Source organism: Rhinatrema bivittatum, chromosome 8 (genome assembly GCF_901001135.1).
Source record: "Rhinatrema bivittatum chromosome 8, aRhiBiv1.1, whole genome shotgun sequence".
In the NCBI taxonomy this organism is placed as follows: Eukaryota; Metazoa; Chordata; class Amphibia; order Gymnophiona; family Rhinatrematidae; genus Rhinatrema; species Rhinatrema bivittatum.
Genome location: NC_042622.1, coordinates 98,004,765 through 98,019,999, shown reverse-complemented (window position 1 = coordinate 98,019,999; position 15,235 = coordinate 98,004,765). Strand labels below are relative to the sequence as shown.

General features: G+C 39.5%; 1 protein-coding gene across 1 annotated transcript in view; it reads right to left on the bottom strand.

Moving 5' to 3' along the window:
* The window catches only part of CAMSAP1 (calmodulin regulated spectrin associated protein 1), a 239,507-nt gene that overhangs the window by 123,028 nt on the left and 101,244 nt on the right, over positions 1 to 15,235 (bottom strand). The window contains 2 exon segments of the mRNA XM_029612075.1: positions 10,635 to 10,731; positions 10,810 to 10,949. Coding sequence (XP_029467935.1) covers positions 10,635 to 10,731; positions 10,810 to 10,949 — 237 coding nt within the window.

Here is a 15,235-nt window from a genome sequence, read left to right as displayed (position 1 = left end):
ACAGGTCCAAGGCATTCTGATGGCATATGTAATATCTTTTCTATTTAAAAACATGGTTTTTCCTAGTTGAGTGTTTCCTAGCTGAAACCATTGTCTTCACTAGATTTGACTTCTCGAAGCTCATCAGAAATCTGAAATCATAAAGATGTTGGATTGTCTTGTACAGGGAGAGCAACGCTTTTTCCCGAAAAGTCGCTGTGACTAACCAGTTGCCCAAGTATGGGAAAACCTGAATTCTCTGGTAACACAAGTGTACCACTACCATTGCAAGGCATTTGGTGAAGACTCTCAGAGCTGTCGACAAGCCACATGGGAGTGCTTTGTATTGATAATGGGAAGAATTTACTGGAGCCGGAATGGATAGGTATATGAGCATATGCATCTTTCAGACTGAAAGCACACATCCATTCTTCCTTCTGAATAGAGAAGAATTATGCTGATGGAATTCATTTTGAATTTCTCTCGGAGTATATGTTTGTTCAGGAGTTTCAAATCCAGAATAGGCCTCAATTTTCCAGATTTCTTGGAGATGAGGAATATTGAGAGTAGAAACCGTATTTAGTATTTCTTTAAAATGTATTAATCGCCTAACACAAGAAGGTCTAAGCGATTTACAATAAAAATACATAATCAAAATTAATAACACTGCAGTAACAATAAAAAACATAAAATAGACAATCATTTCAGAAAAACAAATTAAAACATCAAATCAACAAAAAGGCAACGAAAAGATCTTGTGGCCTGGTTTGGCCTCTGTTGCAAACAGGATGCTGGGCTTGATGGACCCTTGATCTGACCCAGCATGGCAATTTCTTATGATCTTATGTACCGAATACGCTCTTCAATCAGCAGCCATTTCATTTTAACCAGAATTGGTGTAACGTGATCAAATCGACTAGGACACTACTGCCAATTGTTGAAGAAATTGCACTTCAAGGCAAAGCTGTGTCAAATGAGAGATGGATCTGGATTGAGCTGAGCAATGTAGAAAGGATGGTAGCCAGAAGAAATGCAAATGATAGAGACTCCAGGATCTTGAGGATCTAGAGATCCTTGGTTATCTGGTGCCACAAATCCAAGGCGGCCTGGATTCTGGCCCCCACCAGAAAAGAGGACTGGTGATTGCTCTGATTGCTAAAGTTAGGTCTGTTGTGTTATTTTAGGTTGATGGCACTCCAGCTGCCAAGGTCTGGCTAGAAGTGGTTGCTTTTATTGAGCCAGAAGACACTACTGTTGAAAAGGACGTCTCTGAAATTACAGCTTCTTGTAAGAAAAGGAGCATCTTGAAGAGGAAGGCTGCTCGGGAACTGTCAAGAGGGATTGGACCACCACATTCTGTTCTTTATTTAAGCGAGTGTTTCTCTCAGTTTTTTGCCAAAAAGGTTGTCCCCCAGACAAGGAAGGTCCACCAACTTATATACATCATTTCAGATGCTACTGGCTCTAAGTTATGCCATACATCGAGCTCCAATGGAAGCTGATGAGGTATGAGAGACAGAATTGAATGACTTAGAAACAGAACTAAGAAGATAACTTATGCATTACTCTGCATCCAACAATGGGTGTAGAAAAGGGTTTAGTTTTTGAGTGCAAGTTTGCTCCATATAAAACTGGGGAGTAGAGATACAAGCAGTAAGCATGGAGCTCTGAAATATTCTGTTTCCAAAATTGTCTAGTAGCCTATGCTTTTTGTCTAGAGGCAAATTTGAAAGAATTGTCTTTTTCACCTATTTCAGTGTGGATTCAACAATGATGGACTGATAAGGTAGTTGGATGACAACGAGCCCCGGTGACTTCTGAACTCTAAACTTGAGATCTAGCTTTCTGACCATAGGAATACCAGAAATAGGAGTTTGTCCACATTCTCATGTGTAACAGGTTCAGAATGTCATGGACTTGACTCCCTTACAATTGAGTGGGTTGATAAACAACCTCATAGCAAGATTCCAATACGCAAACCTGGGACTCTGGTCTGAGGGATCACCCTAGAGAAGGTGAAGCGGAAAGGATGGATAGTTCTTTCTGTATCCCTAATCAAAGAGATAAAGACATTTTTCACTATATCTGTAATCTGGTCGAGTGAATGATGTGTCCTCTGACCTGATGTAGGAGATAGAACATCATCTTCAGAGAAAATAATGGGTTCCTGTACCTCAACAGGAGGTCTACCAGAGATAAGTAGAACTATGGAACATACTGGGTCCAGTGTCTCTAATCAGAAGCCCTTCACCATCATTCTTGAAAAAGTGAGAGCTCTTGTAATTGGAGGGGTAGAGTCAAAAAATCCTCTTCTGCACCTATTCTGGGACGACTTGCGTAAGATGTGTATATAATGTAGCATGACTACTCCGGTTCAGGGCTCAATGGGAAAATTGCTGCACTATTGGAGCCTTGCACTTTGATGATGTTCAATGTTTGGAAGCTGCAAAAGAATACTGCTCCAAGGGGACTCATTTGAGCTGCATCGATGAAGCCGGTGCTAAGCAGGGATGTTTCATTGATGCACAAGTCGGTTACATTGAAATGGTTAGTCTGGAAAGGATCCCAATACCATGTGTTCTTGCGTTGTGCATTGATGGGTCATGCAATAATGGAACTGCGGGAATGGCATGTCAAGGCATCGAGATGCGAAGGCGTATGGGACCCATGCACAGGTGCGCCAATGCATCATGCATCAAGTGTACTGATTCATTGTGCATCGAGCATGCCTTGCATCAATGGTGCCAATGATGGTTGTGTCACAACGTCAGTGCACTGTGCTTTGAAGATTTTTTCTGCTCCAATGCCCCTGAGAGCGATGCGGTTTCTTCCTTTGGAATGTTGGGAATGCGGGGACATCCATCCACAGGCAAGCAGTTTGCCTGACTGTGGCCCAGGGAATCAATAGCATTGTTTGTGCCCAACCACGAGGGACATTACCTTGTCACAAATGCAGTTCTTAAATCTATTTACGATAGGTTTCTTTTTCCCAACATCGTTAAGAATGTAAAATTCTATTTGCTTGGTTTTTTTGCACTGAAGAGAGATGTTTTTAGAGTTGCAGAGGTTGCAAGGCAACTAAAAAAGGTAAATACTGAAGAAAACTTAAAGAAATAGAGGAATTAAGAATTTAGACAAAAATATCAAGAGAAACAGCGTACACATCTATGCTTCTGCTTAAACATAAAATGATGGATGGTGGTGGCACAGGAACACCCACATATACAAAATAGAGTTAAAAACTCTACCAGCTAGGAAAGACGAATCTGACGCTGCCAAATGATATCCACATGTCATGGCTAATTCAGTATCACAGAAAAAAGCTCTATACTAATAATGCAGGGGTAGTCGACACCGGCCCTTGAGAGCCACAAACAGGCCATTTTTTAAGGATATCCACGATAACTATGCATGAGATAGATTTGCATATAATAGGGGCAGTATATGCAAATCTATTTATACCCATTCATTAAGGATATCCCGAAAACCAGGCCTTTTAGTGGCTCTTGAGGACCAGAGTTAGCCACCCCTGTACTAATGTTTTATAAACTGAAACAATCTGTACTGTGCCACATTTTCTACTATCCCATTCACATCAGTCAATATGTAGAATAACCAGGCATCAACATCCTTCAAGATGTAAAAGTGATTTATAACATAGAAACATAGAAATGACAGCAGAAGAAGACCAAACGGCCCATCCAGTCTCGCACTTTTTTTTTTCCCTCATACTTATCTGTTACTCTTGGCTCTTAGTAAACTTTTGGTTCTATTTCTCTTCCAGCCCCACCATTAATGCAGAGAGCAGTGTTGGAGCTGCATTTAAGTGAAATATCTAGCTTAATTAGTTAGGGGTAGTAACCACCGCAGTAAGCAAGCTACACCCATGCTTATTTGTTTACCCAGACTTTGTAGAACATAAGAACATAAGAAAATGCCATACTGGGTCAGACCAAGGGTCCATCAAGCCCAGCATCCTGTTTCCAACAGTGGCCAATCCAGGCCATAAGAACCTGGCAAGTACCCAAAAACTAAGTCTATTCCATGTAACCATTGCTAATGGCAGTGGCTATTCTCTAAGTGAACTTAATAGCAGGTAATGGACTTCTCCTCCAAGAACTTATCCAATCCTTTTTTAAACACAGCTATACTAACTGCATGAACCACATTCTCTGGCAACAAATTCCAGAGTTTAATTGTGCGTTGAGTAAAAAAGAACTTTCTCCGATTAGTTTTAAATGTGCCCCATGCTAACTTCATGGAGTGTCCCCTAGTCTTTCTACTATCCGAAAGAGTAAATAACCGATTCACATCTACCCGTTCTAGACCTCTCATGATTTTAAACACCTCTATCATATCCCCCCTCAGTCGTCTCTTCTCCAAGCTGAAAAGTCCTAACCTCTTTAGTCTTTCCTCATAGGGGAGTTGTTCCATTCCCCTTATCATTTTGGTAGCCCTTCTCTGTACCTTCTCCATCGCAATTATAATTCAGTCCTTGTTGGTTGTCTGTATATAGATCCACTTTTCTTCATTCCCCCTGCTGTTGAAGCAGAGAGCTATGCTGGATAAGCTATGCTGGATAAGCTATGCTTTCAATGCATATCCAGCTATGCTGGATATGCATTGAAAGTGAAGTATCAGTCTTTCTCCCCCGCCATTGAAGCAGAGAGCTATGCTGGATATGCGTGAAGTATCAGACTTTCTCCCCTGCCGTTGAAGCAGACAGCTATGCTGGATATGCAAGAAGTATCAGTCTTTCTCCCCTGCCGTTGAAGCAGAGAGTTATGCTGGATATGCATTGCAGGTGAAGTATCAGGCTTATTTGGTTTGGGGTAGTAACTGCCGTAACAAGCAAGCTACTCCCCGCTTTTTTGTGAATGCAAATCTTTTTTTCCACATTCATTCACGTCCTCTAGACTTTATGGATCCACAGTGTTTATCCCATGCCCCTTTGAAGACTTTCACACTTCTGGTGTTCACCACTTCCTCCGGAAGGGCATTCCAGGCATCCACCACCCTCTCCGTGAAGAAATACTTCCTGACATTGGTTCTGAGTCTTCCTCCCTGGAGCTTCAAATCGTGACCCCTGGTTCTGCTGATTTTTTTTCCGACAGAAAAGGTTTGTCGTTGTCTTTGGATCATTAAAACCTTTCAAGTATCTGAAAGTCTGTATCATATCACCTCTGCTCCTCCTTTCCTCCAGGGTGTACATATTTAGATTCTTCAATCTCTCCTCATAAGTCATTCGATGAAGACCTTCCACCTTTTTGGTCGCCCTTCTCTGGACCGCCTCCATCTTGTCTCTGTCTCTTCGGAGATATGGTCTCCAGAACTGAACACAGTATTCCAGGTGAGGCCTCACCAAGGACCTGTACAAGGGGATAATCACTTCCCTTTTCTTACTCGATATTCCTCTCTCTATGCAGCCCAGCATTCTTCTGGCTTTAGCTATCACCTTGTCATATTGTTTCGCTGACTTCAGATCATTAGACACTAACAGCCCAAGGTCTCTCTCCTGCTCCGTGCACATCAGCCCTTCTCCCCCCATCGAATACAGTTCATTCGGATTTCCACTCCCCATATGCATGACTCTGCACTTCTTGGCATTTAAAATGCTTTATTGCTAATGAAAGAAAGGACCAAGAATACCAAACATATAGAGAAATCCTACAAAGATGCATATTCCATGCCATTTCAGCACTTGGATGTTTTCTAAATACAGCCTGAAAATCAAGATATCATGTATCAAATCAAAGACGTGCATATCTGGGTTTAAGTCTGGGGTGCATTTTCCAAACAAAGCAGGCTAGTGCAGAGGCTTTCATGTCACTTCTTACAGCAGTTTCCAAATTGGTCTTTAAATTCTGGTCTATACAAAAATTACTTCTTGAAAGAAAAACAATATAATGGTTTATTCCAGAGAATACTATAGTCTGAGCCCACACTTTTTCATTAAAATTACCCAGTCTTAAACACTCCTGAACATCCTAAAAACCTTGTTCACGATAGTAATCAGTTGCTAGGTACTATGGTTATTGGTAATAGATCCCTTCCCTGTACATAAGGGATCTATTCTATATTAAGCACATTTTTAGAAATACAGTAAGTAAATCAATAAATTACTTTATAAAAACAATCCTCTTTACTGGATATAATGGATATTGATTTCTTAGTAATCTGCATGTAACAAAATACTTAGCTCAACAGACTTAAATAATCACAAAAAGCAAAAAGGTGAAGTAATCCTGTAGCAGATTAACTGGAGGTCTTTGCAACAGCAATGGTACTATGCAGTAAAAGCAAGGGATATGTCATAAGTGCCTGGAATACTTCAAATGTAAAATAATCTGTTATTTTTACAGATTATACATGAACAAGGTACAAACCACATACCATACTATTAAAACAGACATCTTAACTGATATAAATGTTTTCAAAATAAATTGCCATTTATATAGTAACATAGTAAATGATGGCAGAAAAAAAAACCTAATTGGCTCATACTTCAAGGATACAGCCCAGCTGCCAGCTGTAGAAGCTTGACTGCTTATAAGATACCATTCTTTATCCAAGACAGATTTTGTTTGCTACCTCACTGGTTCTCTACTATCCTAGACAGAGGACCATATAAGAACTCATACTTAATCCGAAATGTACCCTTCCCTCCACACTCATGTATTACCACCAAGCCCTGCAACAATCCAACAGTTACTACACGAACATCTGGGGTCCTAGAACCCACTGGCAATACCCAGGCACTATCACTTGCCCTGACTTGGTTAAGTTTCTGGAGAATGTTGGTCTCAATTATGCTACCTCAAGGCCTGCAGTATCACTAGATTGTACTTCCTTTCTCTGCCCTTTGTTTTGTCCTTATTCACCTCTCCTCTTGTCGCCATTCATGAGAGAATGAGTGCGTTGTTTGCATTGACAGTAAATGAGGTACATAAGTTCCATCTCATTCTTTGCACAATGCCACCGATTCCTGGCTTTCCTATCACTTCTTTACCACTAGGGATCACTTGTATTTATTCAATGCTGTTCTGAATTCTATTATTGTTTTCCTCTCTACCACCAGTGAATTAAGAAATATTTTCTGTTGTTGCTCAAGTTTAGCCTCATATCATGTCCTCTGGCTCTAGAGCATTCTTTCTGCTGAGAAAGGCTTGCTTCTTGTGTCAGATTTCTACCTTTGAGGTATCAAAATTTCCATCATAATCCAGTCTTTCTTCTCTAGGGTATACATACTTAGGCCTTTACATCCCATCTTAGCTTTTGATGGAGACAATCATTTTGGAAGCCTCTCTGGAAAGTCTCTGGCCTATCTAATCCTTGTGGAGGTATTGCTTCTAGAAACAAGGCCCAACTCTGCACAAAGCCATCACTTGTCTGGTGCCCTCCAATGACAGGTTTGTACATTGCCTCAATTTCTGAAAGGATGAGGGAGGCGCACCAATTACTACTACTACTACTCAATTACAGCAAGTCAACAATGCTCTGAGATAAAGACTTGTTTAAGGTCAAATGGGGCTGATGTAATAAGGTGTGCTCAACAGAATAAACATTTTAACCCACAGTTCTGTGCAAAAACTTTACTACCGATGCAGCAAGGAGTTTTGTGTGTATAAGTTAGCATCTAATTATGGAAATCCCATGCTAAAGATGGCATTAGCTCCTACCCCAATGCAGACAATTACTGATTTACATCTTGTTTTCTTAATGTTGGAAACTTAACTCCTAGACTGAGGTGGAGTAACGTTTCCAGGGCTAATGTTAGTCTATGAGTAAGAAAAGAACATAAGAAAATGCCATACTGGGTCAGACCAAGGGTCCATCAAGCCCAGCATCCTGTTTCCAACAGTGGCCAATCCAGGCCATAAGAACCTGGCAAGTACCCAAAAACTAAGTCTATTCCATGTAACCATTGCTAATGGCAGTGGCTATTCTCTAAGTGAACTTAATAGCAGGTAATGGACTTCTCCTCCAAGAACTTATCCAATCCTTTTTTAAACACAGCTATACTAACTGCACGAACCACATTCTCTGGCAACAAATTCCAGAGTTTAATTGTGCGTTGAGTAAAAAAGAACTTTCTCCGATTAGTTTTAAATGTGCCCCATGCTAACTTCATGGAGTGTCCCCTAGTCCTTCTACTATCCGAAAGAGTAAATAACCGATTCACATCTACCCGTTCTAGACCTCTCATGATTTTAAACACCTCTATCATATCCCCCCTCAGTCGTCTCTTCTCCAAGCTGAAAAGTCCTAACCTCTTTAGTCTTTCCTCATAGGGGAGTTGTTCCATTCCCCTTATCATTTTGGTAGCCCTTCTCTGTACCTTCTCCATCGCAATTATATCTTTTTTGAGATGCGGCGACCAGAATTGTACACAGTATTCAAGGTGCGGTCTCACCATGGAGCGATACAGAGGCATTATGACATTTTCCGTTTTATTCATCATTCCTTTTCTAATAATTCCCAACATTTTGTTTGCTTTTTTGACTGCCGCAGCACACTGAACCGACGATTTCAATGTGTTATCCACTATGACACCTAGATCTCTTTCTTGGGTTATAGCACCTAATATGGAACCCAACATCGTGTAATTATAGCATGGGTTATTTTTCCCTATATGCATCACCTTGCACTTATCCACATTAAATTTCATCTGCCATTTGGATGCCCAATTTTCCAGTCTCACAAGGTCTTCCTGCAATTTATCACAATCTGCTTGTGATTTAACTACTCTGCACAATTTTGTGTCAACTGCAAATTTGATTATCTCACTCGTCGTATTTCTTTCCAGATCATTTATAAATATATTGAACAGTAAGGGTCCCAATACAGATCCCTGAGGCACTCCACTGTCCACTCCCTTCCACTGAGAAAATTGCCCATTTAATCCTACTCTCTGTTTCCTGTCTTTTAGCCAGTTTACAATCCACGAAAGGACATCGCCACCTATCCCATGACTTTTTACTTTTCCTAGAAGCCTCTCATGAGGAACTTTGTCAAACGCCTTCTGAAAATCCAAGTATACTATATCTACCGGTTCACCTTTATCCACATGTTTATTAACTCCTTCAAAAAAGTGAAGCAGATTTGTGAGGCAAGACTTGCCCTGGGTAAAGCCATGCTGACTTTGTTCCATTAAACCATGTCTTTCTATATGTTCTGGAAACATGTTTTCTGTGCATAAAATATGATTTATGCTCTTTAACAAATGCTTTCTGTGCAGAAAGCATTTGTGTGCGCGCAAAAGTCATACTGTATGTGCAGAAAACATGATCTGTGCACATAAATCATGTTTTCTGTACAGAAAATGGTTTCCCTGCATAAACCATATTTTTCTACACACACGTCTTTTCTTTACACACATTTTCCGGTTCATGTGCATTTAGCTTCTGATGCATTAATATACCATTAGTTAACTGCATCAGGAATTTAAAATATTTTTAGTACACTCAGCTTATTACATTGGCCCCTCAATCAGTGGAACAGTTGAGATGAAAGCATTCAGAAGCTCTTTAAAATTCTCAGTCCTGTATTCTTACTACTTCAACAGGCCTTGTCTTTTCTACAGTTGTAATCTACTTGTTTGGGATCTCTGATAATTAATTGGATATGAACATGAACTGGAGCTGCTTTTAGCATTTATTTAGTTGACCTTTACTGAGCATATTTTTAGACATGCAATGACTGAAGTTATCATTCTAGAGGTAGGCTAAAGAGCAAGTTGCTTCCTGACTTTGTGTCATACCTGAGCCCTGAACTATTTGACATGCAAGGTTTTTGTTTCTTCAGCTAACTTCAGTCTGCTAGTTTATACAGAAAAGAACAAGTCAAAATCTGTATTAATTCTCAACCACACCACAAGCACTTTTAATGTCATCAGTTCTCATTCCTGTTACCCAAACAGAGAGGGAGATTTATCAAGCTGCAATATTTTATTGCTGGAGGCACAATTTTTGCAGGGGGGCTATCCTGCAATAGTTTGCCTCTTGCCAACAAAATATTGCGCAATTGCGTAGCACAATTTTTTTTTTTTTTAATCATAGGACAAGCGTGTGATAAAAATTCATGCCAAGAAATTGGCCCAAAGCATGCGATAGCAGCTGCAATCGCTTAAAGAGCTCATGGCCCAAAAATCCCACTATCCCCAAAAATAGAAATTTGCTGAAAAGCCCCCTGGGGGGGGGGGGGGGCAATGGTAACCCCCTCCTACCCACCCACCCCCCCCCCCCACTGCCTGCACAGGCGGCTGTGACCCCCACAAGTTGCTCTTTCACATTGCGGGGGCATCAGGAGGTGCATTAGTGTCCCCATGATGGATTATCTATACCTCGCTAAAACAAAATAAAATAGGGCTTTCTTCTAAGTCAACCGTGTTATTTTATTTGCATCGAATTGCTGATATATAAGCTGCTTTGCATGCATTAGGTAATTTTATGCATGCAAAGCAGTTTATTTCCATAGGGCAAAGAATATATTGATGACATTGTGTGATATGTCCATAAGACAAGACAATATTGTGCAATACCACAGCTTAGTAAATCTCCCTAAAAGTTAGTAACCTATAATCAAAATAGGTTTTTGAAGAATTAATTTTGCAAATAAAAGCCAAGCACATTAACCAATAACTAAAACCATCTTACCATCTTTTATTTCCTGAATGTCCCTAGGCTGCACAAAATCAGGCTTGACATTCTCAAACCACCAGAACAGCTCAGCAATGAACACCATAAGATTAGGCTGAAAAACAAAAGTACTATTAATAAATAAAATTTCCTTTTTGATTAGAAGACCAACATTTCAATTCCACGCTCTTACCTTAAGCACTAAAGGAGAATAAAGCATATCTTCTAAGGACAGATAGAAGCACTTATTTAGATACTCATTAGAGAATTCTCTCAGCAGTTGAATGTTATACAGACTGTCAGCAATTGAGGTAACTTCCTTCAAGCAGATATCTGCAAAAAAAAAAATATATATATTATCAACAAATATATATATAAATAAATAAATTAAAAAAAAAAAAAAAAGAAGAAGTGTTTTGATCCATCAATTAAAGATAAATGAGATTTTGATGAATCTTTTATAGCTGACAACAATACTAATATTTATTTTTAAATTTGTTAACCATTTCTCTCAAGGCTACAAAGCAGTATACAAAAAAACCAAACAAAAAGAAACTTTAAAAAAGTATACAAACAACCATACACGCAAATACTAAATTAGACATGATGTGGGCACCTACTTACCATTTTAAATTTTCAAGACTCACTTTTGTAAATACAAATTAATGTTAAAGAAGTCATTTTTCCTAAATATTTAATTACAGTGTACCTGATACAATGGAGTCCTATTAAAGTAAATTGTAATAGAGTAAATGACAGCAGAAAAAGACCAGCTTCGTTGCAATTCTTACACATCAGGTTGATAACTTTCCAACCAACTCCCCCACTTCTTTTGTCTTTACTTGAACTTTCAACCCCTTTTCTCTTTCCACTTCCTTCCATCTGTCCCAAATATATCCAGAATCTGTTAAAAATACTGGCCTTGATCACCTCTGCTGGTAGACCATTTCTGACCTTTTAATCATCCTCTAATTCTAATAAAACTAACTCTAAATCTAATACTAAGGTCTCCTTCTGTGTCTTATTACCAAGTTTTCTAATAATCTACATTGCTACTAATACTAGCAAAGCCATTAACATTGAAATGTTTGATAAAGGTTACACAAATTATAAAATGTAACGAAGCATTTTCAAATGAAGTTAAATGTTGCAACAAAAGCAAGTTTGTTTACCATAAACATTATTTTCCATAGATAACAGGATGAATTAGCCATGACATGTGGGTAACATCAACCAACAGCACCAGACTCATCTGAGACAACAATAGATGAGGCCCATTCTGGGGAGCTGATAAGTATGGGGGTAACGTGCATGGTCAGAAAAGTGTACAAGAAGCTTGATCCCCAGTCTAGGGAGAAAGTGTCTTGAGCTAGTCTGAAATTGCTAGAAAGAAATGAGCAAAATTGATTTAGTTTTCTGTTACAAGTCAAATAAGTTCAATAATGGTAGACCCCTAAATTGAATAATCTGTCAGCAACTGATTGCTGCAGAGACCACCCTTGTTATTTGTTTATTTTTATATACCGACATTGGACAAAAAACTAAGTCGAGCTGCCAGCGTATTGGAGATCCCTGGAAGATAGGTGGCTTGTAGGACAGCTCGACTGCTGACTGCACAATTTCAAATCATTAGGGATTCCTGGCAATGAGGCCATAATCCTGTGTCTCCCTGTTTGCAGATACAAAACATGGTGACTTTGTTATTAGTTTGAATCAGGATATTTCTGCCCTGAAGATGATGTACAATCACTGATGGACCATATCTGTAACTATACTATGTTCAATTTGTACTTTGTTATATCGTTCAATGTAAAGCCCCCCCCCCCCCGTTTTTGGGCATTCTCAATACAGAGTTAAAATGTTCTCTGTAACTGTACTATTATACCGAGTTTAAATGTTCCCAGCAACTATACTATGTTCAATTTGTACTTTGTTCTATTGTTCTATGTAAAGCCCCCCCCCCCCCTTTTTTTTTTGGGCATTCACTGTTTGATGTAAACCGGAGTGATTTGTATTTCATACAAGAACCTCGGTATATAAAAATTAAAAATAAATAAAGTAAATAAATATCTTACTGCCCATAACTCCAGCAAGTTGATTTGGAAACAGCTTCCTCAAGAGAAGCTGTTTCCTCCCTTTCATACCCAAGGTACCCTGGGTATGATAGGGACGTGCATAAAAAGGAGCTCCTTCCTGGAGAACTTGGGGGTGTAACCACCACTCTCACTTCATGTCTACTGTAACTTGATCCACAATTAACAGCAGTCAAGTTAGCTGATCCCATTGAGAACTTAGACCCCAATGAAGGTAACTAATATGGAAGAGGATCAAATGGATCACATGGATGGCTGCCACCATATATCCTAAGACCACCAGGAGTGTTCTGGCTATCAAACATGGAAAGGATGGTAGCTTTTGGATGATCGATGTCATGATGTTCGCTTAATTGGAAGATAAAAAAACACTCTCTTGTATTCTATCCAAGCCCAGATGAATTTGAGTCACTGAGTAGGCACGAAACCTTGGAGTCATAATTGACAAGGAACTTTCCTTCAAGAACCACATCTCCGCAAAAATCAAAGAAGGACATTACAAACTCCTAACACCATTCCTATCACACAATGATTTCCGAACAGTACTCCCACTTCTCATCTTCTCCAACCTCGATTACTGCAACTCTCTACTATTTAACTTACCTCTCACCACCATCCAACCTCTCCAAATCCTACAAAATACGGCCGCCAGATTACTCACAGGAACAAGAAAATTCGACCATATTACTCCAACCCTAATTTCACTACACTGGCTCCCAATAAAATACAGGATTGACTACAAAATACTATCAATAATTCACAAAATAATATACGAAAAACAAACTGGCTCAGCGCATCCATAAAACTCCACTCACCAAATAGAAACATCCGATCAGCGAACAAAGGCCTACTAAAAATCCCAACAACACGTCACAAACTTATTTCAACTCAGAAGAGAGCCATATCCCTCGGAAGCCCCGAACTATGGAACTCCCTCCCAATGGACTTGAGAACAAACAAAATTTAAAAACCTTCAAAAAAAAAAAAAAGCTAAAAACTTGGATGTTTACAAAAGCCTACCAAAACTCCTACTGACTCTTTACCTAATCGCTTTACCAGCTTAGTTCAGACGATACCAGAAAAACCCTATGAATAAATATATACCTTAATCTCTAATAGCCATGTCAATAAATTTACAATTGTAGAAATCGACCCTTTGTAAACTGTTGCGATGGCGAAACCGAAAGACGGTATATAAAATGCGACAAATAAATAAATAGATTTGATATCTTGAAATTAATTAGAAACCCCAAATGTTGTAGAAGACAAATTGTTTTGAGCAGGGAACAGAGCACTTCTTCTCAAGAGCTTGCGTGAATAGCCACTCGTCCAGGTACAAAAAAAACTTGTATCCCTTGGCGAAGCAAATGTGCTGCTATCACTATGAGACATTTCGTAAAGACTCTTGAAGCTGCTGGACAAATCCATTTGAAAGCGAAGATAGCACAAATGTGAAGGGTAGATGCATCCTTTATGTCCAGGGCACACATCCATTCATCCTTCTGTATTTAATGGAGAATTGTGCTGAAAGAGTTCTTTTTGAATTTCTCTCAGAGCAGACGTTTGTTCAAGTGTCTCAAATCCAGAATGGGCCTCAATCCTCCTGACTTCTTGGGGATGAGGAAATATCAGGAGTAGAAGTCCTGCCCATGTTGGGACGCAGTAGCTGGTTCTATCACTTGTTAAAGCAGCAACTTGACTTCAAAGTGAAACTACGCCAGGTATGGAAGCTCTCAATTGAGAGTTGAACAATATGGAAGGTATGGTAGCCAAGAGAAATGTAATCAGTATCCAGACTGCATAATTTTGAGGATACAGAAGTCCTTGGTTATCTGAAGCCACATTTCCAAGAAACTGGATTCTTCCTCTACTGGAACAGAGGGTGATGAACTGTTCGGAAGGATCAAAAACTGGGCCCAGGTTTAGGTTAGGCAGCTGACACTTGGGCAGAAGAGGCAGAACACTGTACTGTTGAAAAAGCCAGTAGGGACATCCATGAAAGTACAGTCATTTGTACATGAAGAAGGAACATCTTGAGGTAGAGGGCTGTTTAGGAGTCATCGAGAAAAACTGTACTGCCACATTCTGGTCTTTTATTTAAGCGATCTTGTCTCTGTGCTTTTCACCAAATAGACTGTCACTTAAATAAGGAAGGTCTACCTACTTCTCGTGGACATTTTCACAAATGTTGCTCGCATAAGTCATGCCTACATTGGGCCCAGACAGAAGCTGAGGAAGCACATGAAAAAGAACTGAATGACTCAGACAGATCTGAGAAGGTGACAAATGCCTTCTTCCACATCTAAAAGCAGTTAAGAATAATAAATTACCACTATCTGTAGGTTACGGAAAAGGCTTCCGCTTCTGAATGCAGTTATGGAGGTATTGTACCATGTAGAATTGGTGGATAGCTATGATAGCTGTGAGCACGGAGCTTTGAAACACCTTCTTGCTAAAAGTTGTCAAGTAATCTGTGATCTTTTCCTGGTGGTGATTTTGAGTGAATTCTTATCTTTCACTTTTTCC